Genomic DNA, 22761 nt, shown 5'->3' with positions numbered 1-22761 from the left:
TTAAATGAACCACTTAGCCGTAATTTTCCCCCTTAAGTTCATCCAAGATGTATGAGAATATAGTTTAATGTGAATCAAATGTGGTAGATGCCTTTCTACATCATCTTGTACACATTAGGACTCACAGCTGTAATTTTAAAATATAAATGTACCCATTACTGGGCGCAGCAGGGTTTACGAGATAAATAGACAAGTTTCCTCAGTAGAGCAATTACTGCAGCAATACTGATTATACCGAAACATTACAGCTTTTTCACATTAACTGTTTTCAAACATCTACCTGAAAATAACTCTCATTCAAATTCAGTTTTCTCTCTGTGTGTTTTGCAGGGCCCACTCCTGGCCTGTGTCACTCCCAGCTAATGGATGTCTTTACCCAGTATGCCTACAACGACAGTTTCTTCGACAATGGAACGTTCAACGAAACAGATCAGGAACAGAAGCACCCATACAATTACTACGCCATGCTGCTTACCCTGCTCATCTTCGTCATTGTCTTCGGCAACGTGCTGGTGTGCATGGCCGTGTCTAGAGAGAAGGCTCTGCAGACCACCACCAACTACCTGATCGTCAGCCTGGCTGTCGCTGACCTCCTGGTGGCTACACTGGTCATGCCCTGGGTCGTCTATTTGGAGGTAGGAAAGCAGAGACACACACACACACACACACACACACACACACACACACACACACACATAAAATATATATATATATATACTCCCATTCGGAGAGACAAAGGAGAGGGGGAAACGAACATTCCTTCAATTTATCTCTAGCTATACCTCTTTTACCTGTTTTTCTTGTATAAATATAAAATAAAGATTGTGATGATTGCATCAAATGGGATACAAAACAATCCCTGTTTTAGTATTACAGTGCCTTGAATAAGTATTCACCTCTATTGTAATTTTTCTGCATTTGATAGTTTTACAATTAGGACTTTAATTGACTTTTCGGGGGATTAATTAAGTACAAAACCCTGAAACATCAGATATCTGGATCCACTAATGTTAAACTGAAAGCAATTTGTTGTCAAATACCTAATTAAATAGATAAAGTACAAGTTTTTTGTATCTTTATTTTTAAATAATGTTAAATTCAGAGTAATATTACCCCCTCTCTCCAGAATAATGACCTTTGAAAAAAAAAAACCCGGGTAAAATCCATTTAAATCTGGAGTTGTTAAATGAAAAAATATTAGTTGAAAGAGACTGAATATGTATGTCAGGCGCTGTGTTTCCAATTTGACAAATGTTTAAACAAGAATTTAATTTACACAGACAATAATCTGATTTTGATTCAGAATTCAGTACAGGAAGAGGTAAACACCATTATGCATGAGACAAAATCATGGAGCCGTAACACACAAAAGGTTTGAGTTAAACGAGCTGGCAGCATTTTCAGCAGGTCAGAGGCTCAAGGTGAAACAGAGGTGATGGCTTAAATGTTCACATCAGCATTGTAAATATCAGTCCTGCAGTGCTTAAAGGGCTGTAATGTAGCAGCAGCATGTAACAACATCAAAATGTCAGACCTGTCTACTTAGTTGGAGGTCAGACAGTTATGAATAATTCCTCCTAATTTTGGGATAAAAACATTTTTTTTTGCAGTCACTGCTGTGTTGGATAATGCAGACTTGCTTTTTAAAATGCAGTTATGACACACGGACAAGGCTGAAAGGTGGCACTAGACTCAGGTCCAGCATAAATATCATCTCCAATCTTCCAAATCAATTGTGAGCAGGATGTGGGCTATCTTTCAGAAAACTCTCTCTTCTCTATCTCTGAACTGTTTCTCCGTTCTCTTGTCTCTCTTTTCGGGCCCTGGGGTTATTTCTGGCCATCAGGCTTTAGGTCACGCTGTGTGATGTAAAGAAAGGCAATCTAAGAGGGACTCTAATCCTCCTGTGTCTCTCAGTGAGTCATGATGATTATCACTCTGATCAGATTACAGAGTATAAATCCATAGGGTGTCATGGTCTTTGCCTGTTTCCATGCATGTTTGTCTGCACATACACACAGAGGCCACAGGAAATGTTTCACTTCGTAAATATGTCAAATTTTAATTATATAGCACTATTTACCCACACAGTTGGCTTCACACACACAGGCATAAAAACAAATAAACACTCACAAAGTCACAACAAAGCCAAAAACTATGAGTAATTTCAGAGGATGGGAGCTAAAACAGCAAAGGTGTAATCACTTGTCAAATGGGAATGGATAGAAGGCGAGTATTTGATGATCATTATGCATAAGGACTATAATGTGGAACCAGGAAGTTGGAAATTTGACTGTGGGCGAGGTCATGCAGTGCCTTGTATGTAACTTATAGGATCTTATAGTTTATTCTGAATTTAAAAGGAAGTCAATAAAGGGATGAAAAAAGGGGGATTTAGGGTCGATGAGCAGTGCTAGTTAATAATCTGGCAGCTCCATTTAACTGTAAATAGTTCAGAGATGACTGACTGGAGCACAAGCAGAGGGAACTGCAATGAGCTAGACGAAAGATAATTATGAAAAAATGAGTGAATGAACAGTGCAAAATATGAAGACGGGGTTGCAACAATTATTTTCTTATATTTACAGAAAATTGACATAGTTATGGATATAATGGTCAAAAAGTAGCAGTAGAAGATCTGTAGGCTGTGAAGCTGGACAGTATGGGAGTTAACCCCTCATTAGGTGGACACAAAACTTCCTTTTTGAGGCAACAGTTTGCTAACATTGATTGGCCAACATGATCAGTAATCATCACTCACACTGGGGTACCACATGGTTGCGTCCTCTGATCTATCTCGTTTACTTTGTATACCAATGACTGTAATCGTCATCAGAATAATTGTAAGCTAATTCAATTTGCAGTTGATATTGCTCTGTTAGGTCTTTTAACATGACAATGTGACCACTTACGGAGCTAAGATCCAAGGCCACTTTTACAACTGGTTTTCCAACCATTCATAGATTTATGAAAACTAAAGAAAGATTTTTGGTTTTAGAAGACATTAATCTTCTAAAGCCATTGAAATTGTCACGATAATAAGTATTTGGGCCCAATTACTGATGATAAAATAACATGGAATGCTGACAAAAATTCAAGATTAGCAAAGGTTCAGCATTGCAGAAACTTGTACTGTACTATGTTGAAAATTTTTAAAAAAAAAGTTTCACAGAAAGTTTAATGACCTTTTTATATTTTATAAGAGGAAACTGGAAAAGGTTGTTGAACTAGGTAGCAAGCTAACTGGGAAACCAATGTGAAGTATTTCTTGACCAACCAGTACACACTGAATTTATCCAATAAGATTACAGCAGACCCACTGCACCCACTTTGATCTGAGTATGTACTCTTGGCCTCAGAGTGCAGGCACAGAATGCCAAGGGTTAGGATTATTTGAGGCAATACGTCTTTTGTACCATGCAGCATTCAGCTGCTCAACAAGCTCTGAATATACAGTAAGAACTTGGCACTCTGTCTGAACTTTTTTGAACTTTCTTCTTGAAACCCCTTGCAGATAAAGATATTCACTTTTATCTGCATGTATCAGAATGTGTGAAGATAATCTGACAATATGTGGATACTTAATACAGCATGAGAGTGTAATTAATCACCATTCCAATGTCATTATGGTTTAAGTATTGCTCTTTTGTTATCATTAGCATAAATTATAAGATTAAGGTTTGTTTATCTATAGTTTATGCAACCTGCGTTTCGGAAACATTTACTTGCTGTCTCTGTTGTTGTGGGAATCTGGGCACACAAAGCAGGAGCCCACATCAAAGCCCCTCTTAGTTGAATGGTAATCGGCCACATATCAAAGCTCCCAATTGTAGCTGAAACACGCTCAATAAAATATGAATTGTGATATTGTTACAAAGAAAGCGAGTCCCTGACGGTTGAAACTGTTTTAATTGGTCAGGTGTGTATGTTTGGGTAAGAGCCACTCAGCGTGTTTTCAGAGTGTGACAGCTATGTTTTCTGTGAATTCATAATGAGGAAAATAGACTCAGAATGAGGAAACAAGAGCAAACTTTAGCGGCAGTCAGTTGCTATTTTTTGTGTCTCCTGTAATCTCTAGCTTCTTTTTTGATTTTGATGTAAAACTCACCATTGTCTAAATAATAACGACAAGAATCAAACAATATTCTTTGCCTCTATACCTTCTATTTGTCGGATAAAGCCTGAAAAAAAAATCCATGCAAATATAATTCTGATAAGATGACATACATGTGAAATATGCATGGAGTGCCTCTAAAAAGCCATCATCTGCAGGAAATTAAATTTATTTGAAATTGAGTCGTTATAATTCAGCGGTGGCCTTTCATTCAGTGTGTACATTTTGGTCACGTTCATGTGACACGTTCAGTCACAAAATTCTCAATGCAACCGAAAGAACTCAGCAAGACACTTAACCCCATGTTGCTCCCGCTGCTTTGGCGGCAGCGTATAAATGTGTATAATTGGGATTAGTTAAAACTGATGAACACTTTACACAGCAGCCACTACCATCAGTGTGTAAATGGATGTTAATGGGTAATCCAATCCAATCCAATCCACTTTATTTATATAGCACAAGTTTAAACAAACACAAGGTTTCCAAAGTGCTGCACAAGAGAGTAAAATAGAGATAACAAATAAATAAAAATATATAAAAATATGCATGGGTACACATAAAACAAATACAGTCACATAAAACACATAAAATCAACACTCTACGTGGGGGTAAAAGCCAAAGAAAAGAAGTAGGTTTTAAGAAGAGTTTTAAAACGAGATAGAGAAGAGGCCTGCCTAATGTGCAGCGGCAGCCCATTCCAAAGCCTTGGAGCAGCAATAGCAAAAGCTCGGTCCCCTCTGAGCTTAAGCCTAGCTTTAGGGACTGTCAGGAGCAGCTGGTCAGCTGACCTGAGAGATCGGCTAGGCATGTAGGGGTGCAGCAATTCAGAAAGGTAAGGAGGGGCAAGTCCATTTAAGGCTTTAAAAGAAAATAAAATAATTTTAAAATGAATCCTAAAATGGACGGGCAGCCAGTGAAGTGAAGCTAAAATAGGTGAGATGTGCTCATACTTGTTTGTGCCAGTTAAAAGACGTGCAGCAGCATTTTGAACCAGTTGAAGACGCGCAATGGAGGACCCACTAACCCCCATATACAGTGCATTACAGTAGTCCAGCCTAGTGGTCACAAAGGCGTGGATTACTGTCTCAAATTGCTGTCTCTGAAGGACTGGTTTAATTTTTGCCAGCTGCCTTAACTGGAAAAAACTAGACTTCACCACAGCTTTAATCTGGCTGTCAAATTTAAGGTCTGAGTCCACTTTTACACCCAGATTGTTCACAACTGGCTTGTGATACTGTGCCAGAGAAACCAGATCAACTTGGGGGAGGGTCACAGAAGTGCCACCAAAGACCATGACTTCTGTCTTGTTTTCATTAAAATTCAGAAAATTTAACGACATCCAAGCTTTAATGTCATGTAAACATTTTTGCAGTGGGTTAGTGGAGTACGAATCAGCCTTTTAGGGTAGGTGTGACCTGCAGTGTAAAAGCACTTTCAGTAGTCAGAAGACCGGAAAAGCGCTGTACAAGCTCAAGTCCATTTGTGATTTATATTTATCATTTGATTTGGTTTGATTTAAGAATTCCTTATGGTTTTAACATTTTCTGAAGTACAGAAAATTCAGATAACAACAGGTTTAGTAACAATAACATAATACAAGGCAAATTCATGCAGTTTCTTACAAAGGCAAGACTTAAACCTCCTTTCCTTATTTGTTTGGGAGACATTTATTCCCAAAGCACCAATAACAACCATTTGAGTGAAGCCCTGCTAAGATTATACATTTATTAGAAGCAAAGTGCTGGCTGTTTGTCAAACTCAAAATATATTCCCCAGCGAGTGTTCGGAGTGGGATATTTAACAGATTTTGGCATGGTCCTCTTAGGCTGTCAGGCCTGCAGTTAATGTGGAGCAGGATAAACTGAGGCAGCAGCAATTGGAGAGGTAGGAAGCCTTCAAACTTAGAACAAGGAAGAACCAGGACTGATACTATTACTGATTGTCTGATTACATCCTTCTGAGGTTTGTACTGGCCAGCTTATAAACATTCTATGTTTAGTTTGTGTTTTTAAAAGTAAGGTGACCTTACATTTATTTTAGGAATCATAACTAACTCACTTTTTTTTAAACTTACACTATATTTAATGGGAATGCCGATTCAGCTGATTCATGTCTTATGTAACAATGTGTTACTTAGTTTGTCTCACACACGAAGCAAACTCCAATCACAATGAAGAAACAATTTCTTTCTTTTTCTATGTGCAGACATCATGTGGTTGTATTGTTTAACATCACACAGAACGTGGATGTGACTCAGTTTGTCATGTTGTTAATGTATTTGTATTAACTACAATAAGGGCTCAGCCCCACAGTGTGGGTGGGCCATTCAGCTTGCCCTTTATTATTAAATGCTGAATTAGCATTAATTAGCTCAGTGCTCGCTTTCTACCATGTGTGACTAATTTTGAGAACATATGGTGGTGAAATTATGCATGACTCCAGGTCCACAGTTTGTTTAAAACCATGGTGAATAAAAAGGCACAGTTTAATCTTCTTTTTTCTGGGGGTGTGCGTGGAGGTATTCTTTAGGCTTTTAAACACTACTAAGACTGACGCTGTAGGTACCTGCTTACCATCTGTTTTACACGTTCAATAAATGTGCTATGTCTGGCTTTTGAAAATAGTGATCCAGTTAACATTAACAAACGTGCATCGCTAGCCTAAAATGTGTAAAACTGCAGATTAGACTTCAACCAAGGCTGTGAAACATTTCACATTTTTAAACACATGCGTAATGTTGTGAAACAGTTGGCAGTGTAACTTCTCCTGAGATTTCAAAACAACATTTCTCCCTCTCATGTTCCTGGTTTGAACCAAAAGAATCTTCCTTTTGATTAAAATATGCATCTCTGTAGGCATCCTTTCTATAATGTTGTCACCCTTAGAATAACTATCTGAGCCTGTTTTGTAGCTGTCGGCTGACATACAACTCAATCACTTCAGATTGTTTGTTTTATTACTCATTTTGACGCAACCCCAAAAAAGATGCAGGATTGTGAATTGCCCTGTTTGAGTTTTCCATTTATTATTGCATAAAGAAAAGTATAACTTTGGATTTAAGGTGTTTCATTGCAGCCTGATTTAAAGTGACATCCCAAATTGCATTCTAACCACTTTGTCAGTTCCCCAACCTCTATTACTGCATTTTCAATTTCCCTTCACCTTACCTTTGCAAAATTAAATGAGGATTCTGACACATTATGATTTATGATTTTCTTTGCACATATGCACAGTGTGAAGTATAAATTAAGTTTGAGTGGGTAGAGAAAGTGTTTATATCCCGCAGTCAACATTTCACAGTAAGTATCCTTTTTTTAGCGTTTGTTTTAATTCCATGCTACATGATGCCGTTAAGCAATAAGGATCTGTTACGGCTTTCAACTCTTTAATTTAGAGGTTTTTAAATTTGTTATAAACGGAAGCACCAATGAGGATGTAAAAGGGTTGTGTCTGTGGAGCTGTGTTCATATAAAGAAGAACAAGTAATTGAGTGATGCCATAGGTAAGAAATAAGGATTGTGTCGAGATACTGAAAAATGCCAGGAGCAAAAGGTTGAAAAAGCTAGAAATGAGGACAGGTTGGAAGGGAGAAGGGCACTCATTAGGCTGTCAGATCATTCTGCAATCCTTGCTCGTGTTGCAGACACCAGCAACAACACACGGTGCACTTGATTTTATGAAGATACGGCCTGGAGGCAAAGATTAATAATCCACAGAGGAGTAGGAGTTACCCCCATGACATACACATCTCTCTTACCCTTTTCTGAGCGGTGAAAGGAGGGATGTAGTGTCAGGTGGGGTGGGTGGCATCAGCATGTTCAGATGTGTCTGACAATCATTGGCGATGTTAGGTCCATTGAGGGGGTCTGTTCATAACAGAGTAAAAGAGGTATGAATACAAATGGATTTCGATCAGGTCTTTAACACTAGAATGACCGGCTTTCTATCACTACTAGAAAGGCCATAGCGTTCATTTTGACTGTTTACGAATTATTTGCATATCATTTCAATAATCAATATCAAATATAAGAATAAATGGATCTGTAATGCTGTGAAAGGTATAATAAACTTCAGGACACAAACATTAAATTCTAATGAATTTGAAATTGGAATAGTTTATCGACAACCACGGGAACAGCAGCCGGCGTTTTTTGCGAATGGGAATGATCTCTGTATCATTCTCAGGTTCAATCTCAGAGCCAGTGTCAGTTGAAGTTTTCGAGAGACCAGGAGACGATCACTTTCCGTATCCGAACCTGCGCCTCCATCAGACTGCCTCATCAAGGCTCTGGAGTATGGCTAAAGCCTCTGTGGCAGTCATCCTCCTCCTTCCTGACATTTTGTTCTATTCTGTTCTAAATCAGATCCTAATTTACTCTATTCTGCCTTTTCAATGTTGATTAATTCAAATGTATGCCTCCTATTCTTTCTATATGGTTTTAGGCGGGTAAGCTTTCTTTCCTCCTTGGCTCAAGCGTTATAAACAATAGTTGCTAGGCAACAGCGATGCGCACCTTCAAGTAGTGGTGGGCGATATAACGATCTTAGATCGTGAAGGATTTTAACTTGCTGACGATCTGCCAAAGCAGAGAGATCGTAGAACCAGGCTAATGTGTTTGTTCGATCATGCTGCAGTTTATGCTCTGACACAGACGCGTCTCCCCCCCTCCTTTTTTGCTCCGCAGCGGTGAAAATTAAACTTAAAAGTAAAGTCCACAAAAACAACTCCATCTCGGTTGTTCTGATATTTTTCCAAACCGACACGCTGTGAGCAACAGTTAACTTATCTGCATAGTGTGCACATTTAAGATTAGCCTACATCTCAGATAGCGACACGGAGAGACGTTAACAGTCAGACAGAGAGGAGCTCAGACAGTCAGTGGAGATATAACCCCGGTGTTTAAAATGTTGCTGTCTGTGTTTTCTGCTCTCTCTCAGTTTTTAAAAGTTACTATCATCCTCTCCACCCGAAGCTCACCTGTTGTGATAACTGAATTTATAGGGATTAGGCTAAACGATGTTACAAAGCAGCAGGCAGGTGAGAGTGAGTAACCATGGTGACTGTCTGTCTGTCAATCAACAAAGTCCCGCCCCCTCTATGAATTAAACTCTTCTGTTGGTAAAACTTACTTTGATCATGTGTCACAGAATGAACACATTCTGTATTATGTTTGATTATATATAAACTAAACTAAAGTTAGTCCAATGATGTCATAAAAAACAACCAAGGCTGCAGAGCCTGTATGAAGCTACAGCTGTAGGAACTCTGCAGAGCTGAATAGAACAGAAACACAAGAACTTGAAGTCTACATGTTTTTAAATGAATGCATCACTGTGTGAAAATGTTCCTGATGAACATAAAAAGAGGACACATAACTAAATCATAATTTCAAAGTGGTGAGGAAAACCTTCGAATTGTGCATAAATGTTGATCAAATTGAGGGAAAGACATTTCTGTTGCTAAAGATGTTCTGGGTGAGAGAGATGTTTTTCAAATAAATTAAACTTGTCAGCGCAGTTTTTGTGCATTTAAAAACATTATACAGGGAAATAAGTTTGGTTGAACTGGTCAGCAACTTACAAATTTGTCTAAAGAACAGTATGAAAAAAATTGTGGTAAAATTGTGATCGTGATTTTGCCCAAAAAAAATCGTGATATGATATTTTTCCCATATCGCCCACCTCTACCTTCAAGAGCGGGAAAAAGTTACGAATACTGAAATGATACACTGGCTATAATGCATGCAGTCAGTATGACCGCTATGGACTTTCAAGGTAGAAATACTCAAAACTCTTTTGTGTTTTGTGTTTTTGATAAAATAACAATGCTAGAATAAAATACAGACACATTTAGGAAAAGTCATGGTCCTGTAGTTACATAGGTTTTATTTTAAGTAAGTTATTACATTGCAAAATTAAAAAACTGTCAAAATGACTGCCTTGGTCTTTCTAGTGTTAATGAGACGTCACCTGGGGCTGCAGACCTGGATGCATGTTAGAGGATTATTATTTCACTGGGTTTCCAATAATCTGTGGCGTTTAATATATTCTGTTTGGGGTTGAGTCATGAAGTCAGTGAAAAATGAAACTAGTGCCTCCTGCAATAGCATGTGTAACATTCTTTTAGTAACTTGGATCTAAGATCCAGATGACAAATGTCTTTCACCTCAGAGAAACCTCACACCTCTCCAATCTGTTTTCTGTCACACCCTCTTAGTATGTCAAAGCCTCAGTTGTACATTTGAACCTTTTTATTCTCTCCACCTGTTGTTTAGTATCTCTCTCTCTCTCTTTCTCGCTCTCTGTCTCTCTCATTTACCTGTGGGGGGAAATAATATGAAAAACATACAAGGAGACTGGACTGTCAGGTTTGCCTTTTGCATTTCTGCCATGCGCAGAGGCTTTGTTCTGCTACTGTTTCCTGTAAACTGCCATTTGTTGATGTTTTTCTCTTCTAGGTAGTGGGAGAGTGGCGCTTTAGCAAGATCCATTGTGACATCTTTGTCACTCTGGATGTGATGATGTGCACGGCCAGCATCCTCAATCTCTGTGCCATCAGCATTGATCGGTGAGTTTGTCTCTGCAAAGATTGTTTAGACCTGCTTCACATGCTTCCTCCATTGATTTTTTTAGCGGAAATCTTTAACCTTTTAAATAACAAAGGAGAACTGCTACCTTTAGTTGATAAACAGAGCCCATATGTCTGTATACTGACTAAATGCCACTTCCAAACATGGATCTAGCAACACCTTTATTTTCATGTAAATTGTGCAGGAAATAAATCAAACCGTAGCATTTGAGGAACAATATACATAATTTAATTTATACCTTTAAGATAGGTGTGAGCATAAAGAAATCTATAAAAGCAAAAATGTGGACTTCTGCATTATAAGAACTATTTCAGGCAAGGCATTTTCAAGGACACACACAAAATCCTTAAACACAATAGCAACTATTTAGATGAAGTTGCTGCAGGGATGTAAAACTTTAATGTAGTTGTTTTGGTACGAGTTCAAAGGATTCTCTATTTCATTTTATTTCTGATCTAGTCCTACACAGGAGGCATCTTTGGTGTTTTAAGTATAACAGAGCACACTTCTGCAGGTGGTCTGAATTGCAACAGTCTTGAAACTTCAAACACTGTGCCTTTCAGCCTATCCGTTTGGTTAATAATGGGAGAAGCTTAATAATAACAAAAGACATTAGTGCATAGTACTTCTAGCCAACCCTGATGATTACACAATAAAACTATGTTTCTGGCAAGAAGATGCAGAAGAAAACATTAGCCTATTTACACATTGAGAAGTTATGATCAAGATAAACATGTGTAGCCATGTCTCGGTGCCTCTAACAAACATTTGTCTAATACTGAAATACTGTTTGAGTTATATGTTTAGCTCTCTGTTCAATTATTTTTACGGGGCCTTTTTGTAAGGAACAGCTTTCTACTTAAGATCAGGGGTTCCTAAACATTTCAGCACGAGACCCCCAAAATAACTCTGCTAGAGACCCCCCCCCCACCACACACACACACACACACAGTATGTGTTTCTCACACATACTGTTGATGATACTCATCGCCATGGTGAGTTTAAGAGTGCAAGAGAGAGAGAGAGAAAGAGAGACAGAGGAGTTCACAGGTAAACACGCTGACTGAGGTGTTACGTGCAAAAACTGAAGGTTATTATTGCCGTTGTTTTAATATTTTCTTGCAGCTGCTTGCTGCCGATGCTGTCCTGCCTTCGTAGTTAATGATGACTGTTGGGATAAGATAAGTCATCAATAAGCCTCCTGTAAATACCTGATGTGATAACAGCAAATTGAGAGAAGGCAAGCTGCAATCTCCGTTGTTAAAAAAATAAAGCCAATGCAGAAGTTCAAAAAACTGCAGTTCCTTGAGTGTCCACTTGAGGCTGGCTCCAACAAACCTAAAATCCCACACACACCCCATATTAAAATGTCCATTTTCACAGCAGAAATTAATATGTTTTAAAGCCTATTGCAAAGATGATTTTGGTCTTATTGGTTAATGTTATATCGGCGCACAATATGGGAGGGGGGGTTAATACATATATATGTAAGGCAACCGCCATGGATGTGTGTGTGTGTGCCTGTGTGTGGAAGTGAATGGAAGGGAAGTCAGGCGAGCAGATTAAAATGGTTTGTGACACAAATTAACACAAAGTTAAAGAATAAAGCAAATAAAGCAAAATGACTATTTACTGTATGCTGTCTATAGGACCTAGTGTTAAAATGTAACCTGTCTAACATAACTAGGTTATATATATATCAATATTTATTGATATATTTAGCGCCAATTCACATCAATTTATTTATTTATTATCACACACACACAGAATTCTATCCAGTCTAAATTGACATGATTACCTACTTAGCTGTTTTTTCATCCTATATCCATATGTAGTCATGGGACATGGACGTATTAACAAATCTAATTGAAGAATAATGGTGAGAATGCAAATGTATCACAATGCAGAGAAAAGCTTATTAGTCTTCATGATCCCATGATAGTTGACTCTTTGTGTGTTTTACAAATGAGTGTTGTAAGCAGGAATAGTTTAAAAAATTAACCTTTGAATGTCATTTATCTGACTCATGTGCGCTTGCTGTCTACTCGTGAATACAAATCAAGGAATTGATGAGTGTGACAGAATCAAGAATTACTGTCTTGCTGATTTATTTCAGGGTACAAGCTGATTCGTTCAGTTCAGATAAGAGTCACAGACACATTTCCAGTTTCCTTTTAGAAATTCAGCAGCTCCAGGCTGCATTGTATAATATGTACTGTACATCAAAGGATTGTTTCTTTGTCTAATATTCACCAAAGTGGAGAAACAGGGGGTGATCACATTAAGGGCTGTTTTGCAATTCTGTGTGAATGAACTCAGGATGCACTTACACACAAGTGACTGGATTCACTTATTTGGGAACACAGGCCAGAATATGAGGAGGTTGATACTCTTTTTGCTTAAAAGATAAAAAAAACTAAAATAGCAATAAGAGTTTGGTGGTTTTAGAACAATGGCCATTCTAACAAGCTACTCACCGCCTCATCATAGCAGAAGGCTAATGGGCCTGAGAGGCTGTGTTTGTGTAGGAGGTGATATGAATACACACATGCCAATAAGCAGAACTCTAAACTGTGAAGACATTTACGATTTCAGATACAAATTCTTGTCATAAATTCTTCAGGGAGTCGTTAATATTTTAAGACAGAGCCTTTTGCATATTACTTTAGTGACAAATAATAACTTTGGCTATCTTTTGCGTCTTTTGTATTTTATGTCAACTCAGTGTATCTGAATGTTTGCATCCAAATGCCGTGGGACAAAAAAGGTTGATATTCTGTTTAGGTAATTACATAAATGCACAGCTTTCCATAATAACACTTTTAACAAGACACAGAATGTGATTCTGATCATTCTGCCTTAAGGATAGATGTCCTGAGTGCCTCATTTATCTCCAGTGATTTAAGCCTTAGGACAAAACATCTCTGCAATACAGCCTTTAAATCTGCAAGCAAAATAATTAGCTCCAACTGGTTTGAATTTCACAAAATCTTATGAGAAACCAGATATGTAATTGTTATAATAGAATACTGTAATTTATTGGTGCCGATCATTTAATCATCTAAAAGGACAGGCCATGCTTTTACTATTATCAAAATGTAGCGACAACTTTCCTTTTGAGTCATAACAAAATGACATGCTCCATTCTTATAATTGCCTTAAAAAGGAACTCTGTGAAGTTGTTTTTAGTTTGATCGTTACCTTAAGTGTTTCACACACTGTATGTAGCTTTGAGGCCTGACTTCATGTCTGTATTACATTGTCTTCTTCATAAAACATTCACAAAGGGCTACTTAAGAATACAGTTTTGTTGTTTGAATACGTGTTAAGTAGGTTGCACTGTTCTTTCCCTTTCTTTGTTGGTACATTGCATCATCTGAGGCACCAAATGTTTGTCAAAGAGTAGCTCAAAGCTTTAGGGTTCATCCAAATTGGGGACCTATTTTTTTTTTTAAAAAGAGGAGGCATACTAGTGTTGAGTTTACTTCACAGAGTACAGTTGTAAAGTGAGGGAGAGAAAGATCAACGTTGGGGCCTTTGTGGCTTGACTGTGTGTGCATGTCACTTCAAAATGGATAATATAGAACTCTTTCATACCTCATATTATCTGACACCTCATCTTTAACATTTCAGAAACGTAAAAAAAAAAGAAAAAGGAGTATGTGTGTCTGTGTGTGTGTGTGTGTGGGGGGGGGGGCACATAATTTTGCCTTGCATCACCGTTGTGTACTATAAGTATTGGGGACATTTTAAGAGTGTCTCTACCATATCTAGTGATTAAAAGGTCCAGTGTGTTGTACATTGTAACACAACAAACACCGTGGTGATATTATAATAATAAGTATCAAAATATCATGTGATAAAAAATTAATATGTCCATAAAAAAGGACCTGAGAAATATCAAAAACACTCAGAATACATCAGGAAGGAAATCCAGACTACAACTGACCCAGAAACAGAGAGAAGCCCCAGAGAATCCACTGGGAGGGTGAGAGTAATGAAGCACAGGTTAGACCAATGAGGCAGTGGAAACAATCAGGGTGGGTCCAGCAATCATACAGGCAGGGAAACACAAAAACATGTCATTTGAGTGGAAATTTCCACCTATAAATAGAAAGTGGCTACAGAAGGAGAATCGTGCAATCCATCATAAATGATTTCAAACCATACAAGCATAGTTGACAACCTTGTTTTCATTCTTTCTTAGATTTCTGAAGAGAAGTGTCATTTATTTACAAGTTGAAACTAAAGTGACTTCCTTTTACCTTCACAGCTACACAGCAGTTGCGATGCCAATGTTGTACAACACCCGTTACAGTTCCAGGAGACGGGTGACAGTTATGATCTCGGTGGTGTGGGTGCTGTCGTTCGCCATATCGTGTCCCCTGTTGTTTGGCCTAAATAATACAGGTAAGAAAGAATATAATACAGATGGGCTGTATGCTTTTGGTACAGAAATATTCCACATATTGTGTGCCTTAATGGGTAAAGCAGTAGTGGTGCTGTAGTGTATTATTCATGGCTACTTCCATTACAGAGAGGTGGAGTATGCAGGCCTACACAGTAAACACTTACAGTATTGTGAACAGCTGTGCTTTAGTCACAGAACAGGGGCTTTGGGGAGGATTACAGCTGAAGCAGTTCCTGATTTAGAGCTTTTTTCGGTGTGTTGCTAACCAGCCCCTGTGACTGTCATCCTGAAACTTTGAAGCTCCGTTCATCCCTCTGAGTGCCTGGATGTGATGTCGATTCTACCTCAGACAGATATATTTGTGAGCCACTGCTTTTAAGTGAGAGTTGGCAGCGGGAGAGTATGAGAAGCAGACAGAAAAAAATGGAAGCAGAGACAACTGCAGGATTGGCTGAAAATTGAGCAATGGAGAATTGTTTTTAAGTTAAGTAACTTATATCAATCAATTAATGAACCTATCAGTCAATTTGTATTCGTATAGCACCATTTAAATTTGACACTTTACAAAAAAGAGCGGGTCTAGACTACTCTTATATTTTTTTTACGGAGACCCAACATAAACCAACTGTGAGCAAAGCACTCATTTAAAATGTTTCTCTTATTTTGAAGTCATGGGTAGAATCTTTCAGTTAAAATAACAAAAGGTTATATTGATCGTTTTCTTTTTTTTTTGACTTTGATAGTCCTCATCATGATGAATGAACAGAATTCCAAAAGGAAAATTGGGCACCCTTAATGGAAAAAACGCTCTCCCACCCTTTATTGTGAACACATAATAACCCACACAATGACAGTTGTTATCGGTTCCTGTTGGCAACAATCATGGCATAATCTGAAGCCTGTCTGTAGGGTCTGAGGTTAACTCTTGGTATCTGATTCCAGAAGTTTGACAGACAGACAGGTTCTTTCCAAAGACTGTAACCTCAGTGTGAGTGCAGTTGAAAAGTCAATGAAGTAGCTAGAGGAAGTTGAATCAGAGAAATCAAAATTTAACGTACAGCCAGTTCAGCGAGTCAAAAAATGGTGCGATACAATCTCTACATTTCGCTCCTGATAAAAGCCTCATGGCAGCATCCCGGACCCTCAAAATGGCCGGTTTGACCGTGGTAGGTGGGGAAATATTGATCCAGACTCTGGAAGAATATGTTGGGGGAGAAAATTGTTTGGTCCAAACCTCTTCTATTTCTGTAAGTGGAGTGAAGAAGTGGTCACAGTTTTGGAAGAATTTTTGAAAGATTGATGTAAAAATACCTCAACTTCAGCTGCAAGTTCAAGCCAATCCTCCCATTTTTAATATAGAAAGTTTTCCAGGAGTCCCACTGACATGAAAACAACAAAACTATCCCAACAAAAAGAGAAAGCTGTAAGATGGAACATATCATGACGTGTGAAGCCTTTATCCCCCCTTGTGCTTATCTTCACAGCCACTCGCGATGAGTCCCTCTGTGTTATCGCAAACCCGGCCTTTGTGGTGTACTCCTCCATTGTGTCCTTCTATGTCCCCTTCATCATCACTCTTCTGGTTTATGTGCAAATTTATGTGGTCCTGAGGAAGCGCAGGAAACGCGTCAACACCAAACCAAAGCAGCGTGTATGTCAGGCTGCTGACCCTGATGTGGCCACTTCTCTGAAGGTGAGATGTTATGGTTTACAGCTAACACTTTATGGCTTCAATGTGAAACTGAGATTGATTTACACCTTTATTAAACCAAAGCCCTTTGTAAAAAATGTGTGTTTTTCAACCATTGTAAAAAAAACACAACAAAACATAAGACGTCTCTTACCCTTTAAGCTCACTTGCTTCTTTATGAAACTCCAATCAATAATGTTTTTGACCGTTATACATGAGGGTTCTATGGACAGGCATTGTATTACATAACAACATACCATGAAGGAAAAACACAGACAAGAAGGGAATTGATTTTCTTTGAAAAGAACAACAATGGAAAGCAGATATTAAAAGGGCAAGGTTTAGTTACAAAGCAAAGTATTGCCCCCCCCGGTTTGTAATAGCTGGTTTCAGTTAAGCTATTAGTTCTAACCTTATTATTACATTTACTGGCACATTTAGAGTCAAAAGCCGTCATGCAGCCTTAATAACTATGGCCCCCTAAATGACCTTTTGCTATTCTGGTTATTGATTTTACTGACACAGTAAAACTCAATGGGCCCTGCACAGGAAGTCAAGTAATGCTTTTGATCCAGTGCACTACATTACTCATGTTTGTGCATTTACAGCAACATTTCTGTGGGTGGGTGTGTATGTGTGTGTGTGTGTATGTGTGTGTGTGTATGTGTGTGTGCGTGTGCGTGCATGTGCGTGTGCGTGTGTGTGTGTTTGTGTTTGAATAAGGTCAGGGAAAACGTTTATAACAAACACTTTTAAAGGGGAAAAAGACCATATGTAACTCTAAAATGTCATGATCCATGAAATTGTTACACAAGCTTCACTCATCATGAAAATCTTGGATGAGATATGATCACTTTGGTGGAATAATCTCAGCTCTCACACTGGCGTTTTAATCGACTTGCAGATTAAGTTGTGGGTCAGATTCTTTCAAAACATCCTCTCAGTGCTGCAGTTCCATGTGGCCTCATTAGACAGGCAGGGGGACTTGCTCTTGGATCACATTTTGTCCGCTGTGCTTTGATATTGTACTTTCTTCTTGCCTGACTGAGCTGTTTTCGTTTCAGGATAAGTGCACTCATCCAGAGGACGTAAGGTTGTGCACCATGATTGTTAAAACAAATGGGAGTTTCCCTGTCAAGAAGAAGAAAGTGGTTAGTGCAATTGTTTTGCTCTTTTGTTTGTTTTTAGTCTTCACAGTTTAGTTGTTGAAAACATTTTCTTTTCATTTCTCAGAGTGTGAACAGGTTAAAAAGGCACGTTTCTGCTTCTAAGAGCATGGAAAACTTAAATTAAAGCCTCAAAGAGTGATAATCTGTCCTCTTTTCATGCATATCATTTTAAATGCCACCCATTGTGCACTCATGAAACCTGACCTTCTGAATCAATGTTTCCTTGCACCTCCTGACCTTGGCCAGATTTTCATCAAAGATGGAGTCCATGAGGGGGAAGATCTGGAGCTGGATGAGCTGAACAACAGCAGCTGCTGCCATAAACAGAAGCAGCAGCCTCAGGGTGCTCTCGGAGACACTCCAGCCACCAGCCACCAACTACTGATGCCCAACAAAGCCAACGCCAGCCCCACATCGTCTCCTCCCACTCCCCCCGAGGAGAGCCAGAAAGCAGAGAAAAACGGTGATCCTAGCAGGGAGGCCATAAGGGATCCTGCACCTGTCGTGACGAAAGCCTTTCAGACACAGGCTTTACCTAACGGCAAGACCCAGACATCTGTGAGGACCATGAGCAAGAGGAAGATCTCCCAGCAGAAGGAGAAGAAGGCCACGCAGATGTTGGCCATCGTCCTGGGTAGGTTCCCACATGAAACATATCAAATATGTATCAAATATCACTGCATTAAACATGGATACTCTTTTCAAATTAGGCAGAATATTTTTTCCGCTCAATTGTACAACAAACTTATCTTGTAACACAAAATAAAAAAAAGTTTTTCTTTTGAGCAAGCTCTCTGAGGTTCCATCTTCTGTCAAATTGTTTTGGTAAGGCCGTAAAACAGAGCCTGAAAACATGAATGTCTGTGATGCAGTAACAAGAAATCATTTTGCTGTTCGTATTTCAGAGGAAAAATCCTTGTCAAGTTCTCAACAATAAAGGCGTAATATGCAACATTTTACACATAAAGCAGAAATCAAGTAAATCCTCTGAAAGTAACTGATGGTCTACAATGAGTGTGACACCGAAGTCTCTGTGATGTTGTCCGAGCCGCATCTACACCGTGTTTACATGGACTGGACGGCCGGACGGCTCATCCCCTTGTGTATAAAAGTTGTTTCATTGAGGGACTAGAGAAAAGAAGAATAACATACTGTACTCACTGCTTATTTGAATGTCACGTAACCGTTTTTAGATTACGGTAATTTAGTGTAAATTTACATGCAGTGTAAAGCGACGCGCAAACTAAAGAGTGCTAGCATTAGCCTGCTAACATAACAATGCAGGTGGAGTTGTTTTGGTTTCATACTGGTGCTCAAGGGCGACATCTATTGGATCAAAAAGTCGCATATTCTTCCTTTAAGGTGTTAAATCTGAGGATCTCCTTTACTGTACCTTCATATATTCTAATATGTCCATTTCTTTTTTCTCGTAAATCCCCAGGTGTATTCATCATATGCTGGCTGCCATTTTTCATTACACACATCCTGAACACCCACTGCACAAAATGCAAGGTCCCCGCTGAGATGTATAATGCTTTCACTTGGCTGGGCTACGTGAATAGTGCTGTAAATCCCATCATATACACCACTTTCAACGTGGAGTTCAGAAAGGCGTTCATTAAGATCTTGCACTGCTAAACCGCATCGTCAGTCTGCTCAGACTGAGGGAGGAGTGATAAATAAAAGAATCTCTTCTGGCAAATACCTCATCCTGTTAAGGAAAAAAAACGCATCACAGAGGGAAGCAGCTTTGTAAAGTTGTGAAGCTGAGTGACTGAAAAAAAGACAGTGTCTCGTAAAAAAAGACGTGTTGGCTCTCAATGTGAATCGTTTGTGGAGTAACCGTTCTCCAAATCGCTGAATGTAAAACAAGAAATGTCTGTAACAATGAGCTGTTTCATGGAGAAGAGAGAAGTTGTAACATTGTTTATTAAAAATCATTGTGCTTGTCACATAAGGGGCCATCTGTGTATACCACACACATACAAATTGCTATTTATTGTGTGTGTACTTTATGTTTAGATGATGGATATTTTTTTGCAAATCTTATAGCTATCAAGTCAGTGTTCATTGCAGTGTTAAAACTGATACGTGAGCTCTTATTCTGAAAAACCTATCAAAGACTGGAATGTGTGTTACAGAGAAATTTTAATGTGGCCATGCCAATATCCACATATGTACAATTTCATAAATTGAAAACCTATATTATTATTGTAGTAAATTATTTATTATTATAATTATTATTATTATTATTTATTATTTGCTGTACATATTTTTCTCTATACATAAACTGTGATTATATGCCTGAAATCGAAATGTGATGCATGTTACACTGCTTCTCTTCTTGACTTCTCAAGAAATGTATGTTTAACAAAAAGAAATGACAAAAGATAAATAAATGAAGTGATGAGACACGATGAGGTATCACATGGTAATCAGTGTTTGCAGTGTATAAGGATACACACGTGAATGGGTGAGATATTTCCAGCTCCAGTTTGAAGTTTCAGTAATGTTGTTTACTGCCACTAACCCGCTGCAGTGGAGTTCTTTTGCAGCAAATTAATGATCTGTGGATTCCACAACTTCCAGGTAAAACCATGTGGATGTGTGTGACCCCTGAAGCAGCTCCCTGGGGTCTGTTGTAAGAAAGAGTGAGGAGAAACTTATTTCAGGCAAAACTGAAATAATAGTTGGAGAAGTGCATCTATGTGTTTCCTTTTGTTTTTTGTTTCTTTTTTTTGCGGGCGACAAATCTTGCACAACTTTTCGTTCAACAATACAGACATTACTTGACAAAGATATGTTAATGTTTCGCTGAATACCAGCCATTTAGTACTGTAGCTAAAGTAAAATCATTCACTCTGTCATTGTGAAGTCCTACATTCAAATGCAGACAAGAAAATAAAGTCTTTTGAAAAATATACCTAATGTTTTGTTTTATGACCGCAATTTTGTGGGAGTCAGTTTACAAAGTGTTTGTTGGTCAGAAAAAATAGTTTGTGGATTTATTTTATCACATTGTAAAATGCCCATTTAATAAGCATTTGCTTTATGTATTTAGAAAATGACAATGTTTTCAAGCCTTTGTTTTATTTTTCATCATGTAGCTACTGGGCTATCAGAGTGTTTGTCTCCAGTCTTTGGAACCGCATTTTTACCTTTAGTTAAGTCATCGTTTTTTTAAGAAGTCCCAACAGTAATATTGGTATTGGCCTCCAGTACTGCCTAAAATGTGGGCTTCAGATTACTTAGAATGCTTTTAATACACAGATCCAATACCAGAACCAATTAGGCCCTAAAAATCAGCTGGTTTCTGGTAAATTGTCGTGTGACAATAACAAACAACAACAGTGTGGTGCTAGCAAAGAGTGGTTTGTTAGTCAAAGCTAATTAATGTCAGCAATAACAGGTTTTCCACCCGTGGTATGTCATTTTCGTTCTCTAATTTCTTACTTTACTCCATTATTTTTGGTATTTGTTGTTTTTTGGTTGCATTGGTAAATAATTATGTAACTTTTCATTGAACTACTTATATTACATGGGAGGGAGGGATTTTTTTCTCCATGAAGAGCAACCTGGACTCACATTTCTTCTTCTAATTCTGAAATACTGCTACAAGAAAGGGTCTCTCTGTTGTTTGTGAAATAGTAAAAGATGTGAATTGATAAATAAAAATGAACATTTTTAGAGTATGAGGTAAAATGCAGATTATTACCTTTTCCTTTGAACATTACATCAGCTTTTGTTATGACTAAAGTCTGACAAAAAAACAATGTAGCACTGCAACATTTTCAGGATAAAAATAACATTTGTATAACAGAAAGTAAACATACAGAGTAAGAGCCAGCAGCAGCAGCAACAACAACAACATGATATTGAAGTTCCTGTAATGCTGTTAGCAATCACTGACTCTCACCCCGGCGCAAAAGGTAACAGAAAGAAAAGTTCTTGCTTTTCAAAGCAATTTATCACGTCTGGCAGAGGGTAGTCTCAGGAAATGTACAGTTCACCTGTTGTTGTTTTGAAGTTGTATTTGAAGCGAAATAAACTAACTTGTTTATCATTGATGAATGGATGTGGCAGGACCTCAAAGTATTCTCCAATGCAACAAAATTGTATAGTTTAGGAAGCAACTCTTGGAAAAGTGGTGAGGGATTTTTCTACTTTGAAGAACATTTTTACAAAATTATTAGGTCACAGCTGAAAGTAAAGCTATATTGAGCTGAAGCCTTTAGACATGAGCTTAGCTTAGCATTTGCACCGTAAACAGAAAGATAACATTAGACTGGCTCTGAAGTTTTAAAAAAAAGGACTGAACCTTTTAGCACATCTGAAGCTTGCGTTTGACAGGTTGTCTCTATAATTTGTACAACAACACAAAAAACGAATTTCAAAACAACAAGCTATGTGTCTTAGGTTAAGGTTTTTTTTATAAAGAAACAAGATAGAGTTTGTGAGCTTCAGACGTTAGCTTAGCTGATAAGCTAACCATCAAGATGCCCTTGCACAGATCTTGGCTAGCTGTTTCCGCCTTTAAGAGTAGGACAAAAGGTGCGTTAATTATTATCAACATGTGCTGTCCCCAGTGACATCTGAAGCCATTTATAGGATATTACCAGAAAATTGTTTTCATGGTCATAAAAAAATGTGCTTGACAAAAGTCAAGGGTGGCTGTGGTTCAGTTGGTAGAGTCATCACCTTTTAACCGAAAGGTCGAGGGTTTGATCCCCAGCTGAGCAACATGTCCGAGGTGTCCAATGTGTGGCAAGACACTTAACCCTGCATTG

At 38.3% G+C, this 22761-nt stretch overlaps 1 protein-coding gene across 1 annotated transcript in view; it reads left to right on the top strand.

Annotated features, from left to right (window-relative positions):
* The window catches only part of drd2a (dopamine receptor D2a), a 41923-nt gene extending 21029 nt beyond the window's left edge, over positions 1 to 20894 (top strand). Inside the window, exons 2-8 of the mRNA XM_061046593.1 lie at positions 331 to 635; positions 10573 to 10682; positions 14978 to 15114; positions 16600 to 16808; positions 17870 to 17956; positions 18221 to 18608; positions 19416 to 20894. Of these exons, the coding sequence (XP_060902576.1) occupies positions 363 to 635; positions 10573 to 10682; positions 14978 to 15114; positions 16600 to 16808; positions 17870 to 17956; positions 18221 to 18608; positions 19416 to 19612 (1401 nt within the window). The 5' untranslated portion in view covers positions 331 to 362 and the 3' untranslated portion in view covers positions 19613 to 20894. The remainder of the gene's footprint in view (positions 1 to 330; positions 636 to 10572; positions 10683 to 14977; positions 15115 to 16599; positions 16809 to 17869; positions 17957 to 18220; positions 18609 to 19415) is intronic.
* The last annotated feature ends 1867 nt before the right edge of the window (positions 20895 to 22761 follow it).

This window comes from Labrus mixtus, chromosome 9 (assembly GCF_963584025.1).
Source record: "Labrus mixtus chromosome 9, fLabMix1.1, whole genome shotgun sequence".
In the NCBI taxonomy this organism is placed as follows: Eukaryota; Metazoa; Chordata; class Actinopteri; order Labriformes; family Labridae; genus Labrus; species Labrus mixtus.
The sequence above is the reverse complement of the archived record's forward strand: the minus strand, read 5'-3'. Positions and strand labels throughout refer to the sequence as shown.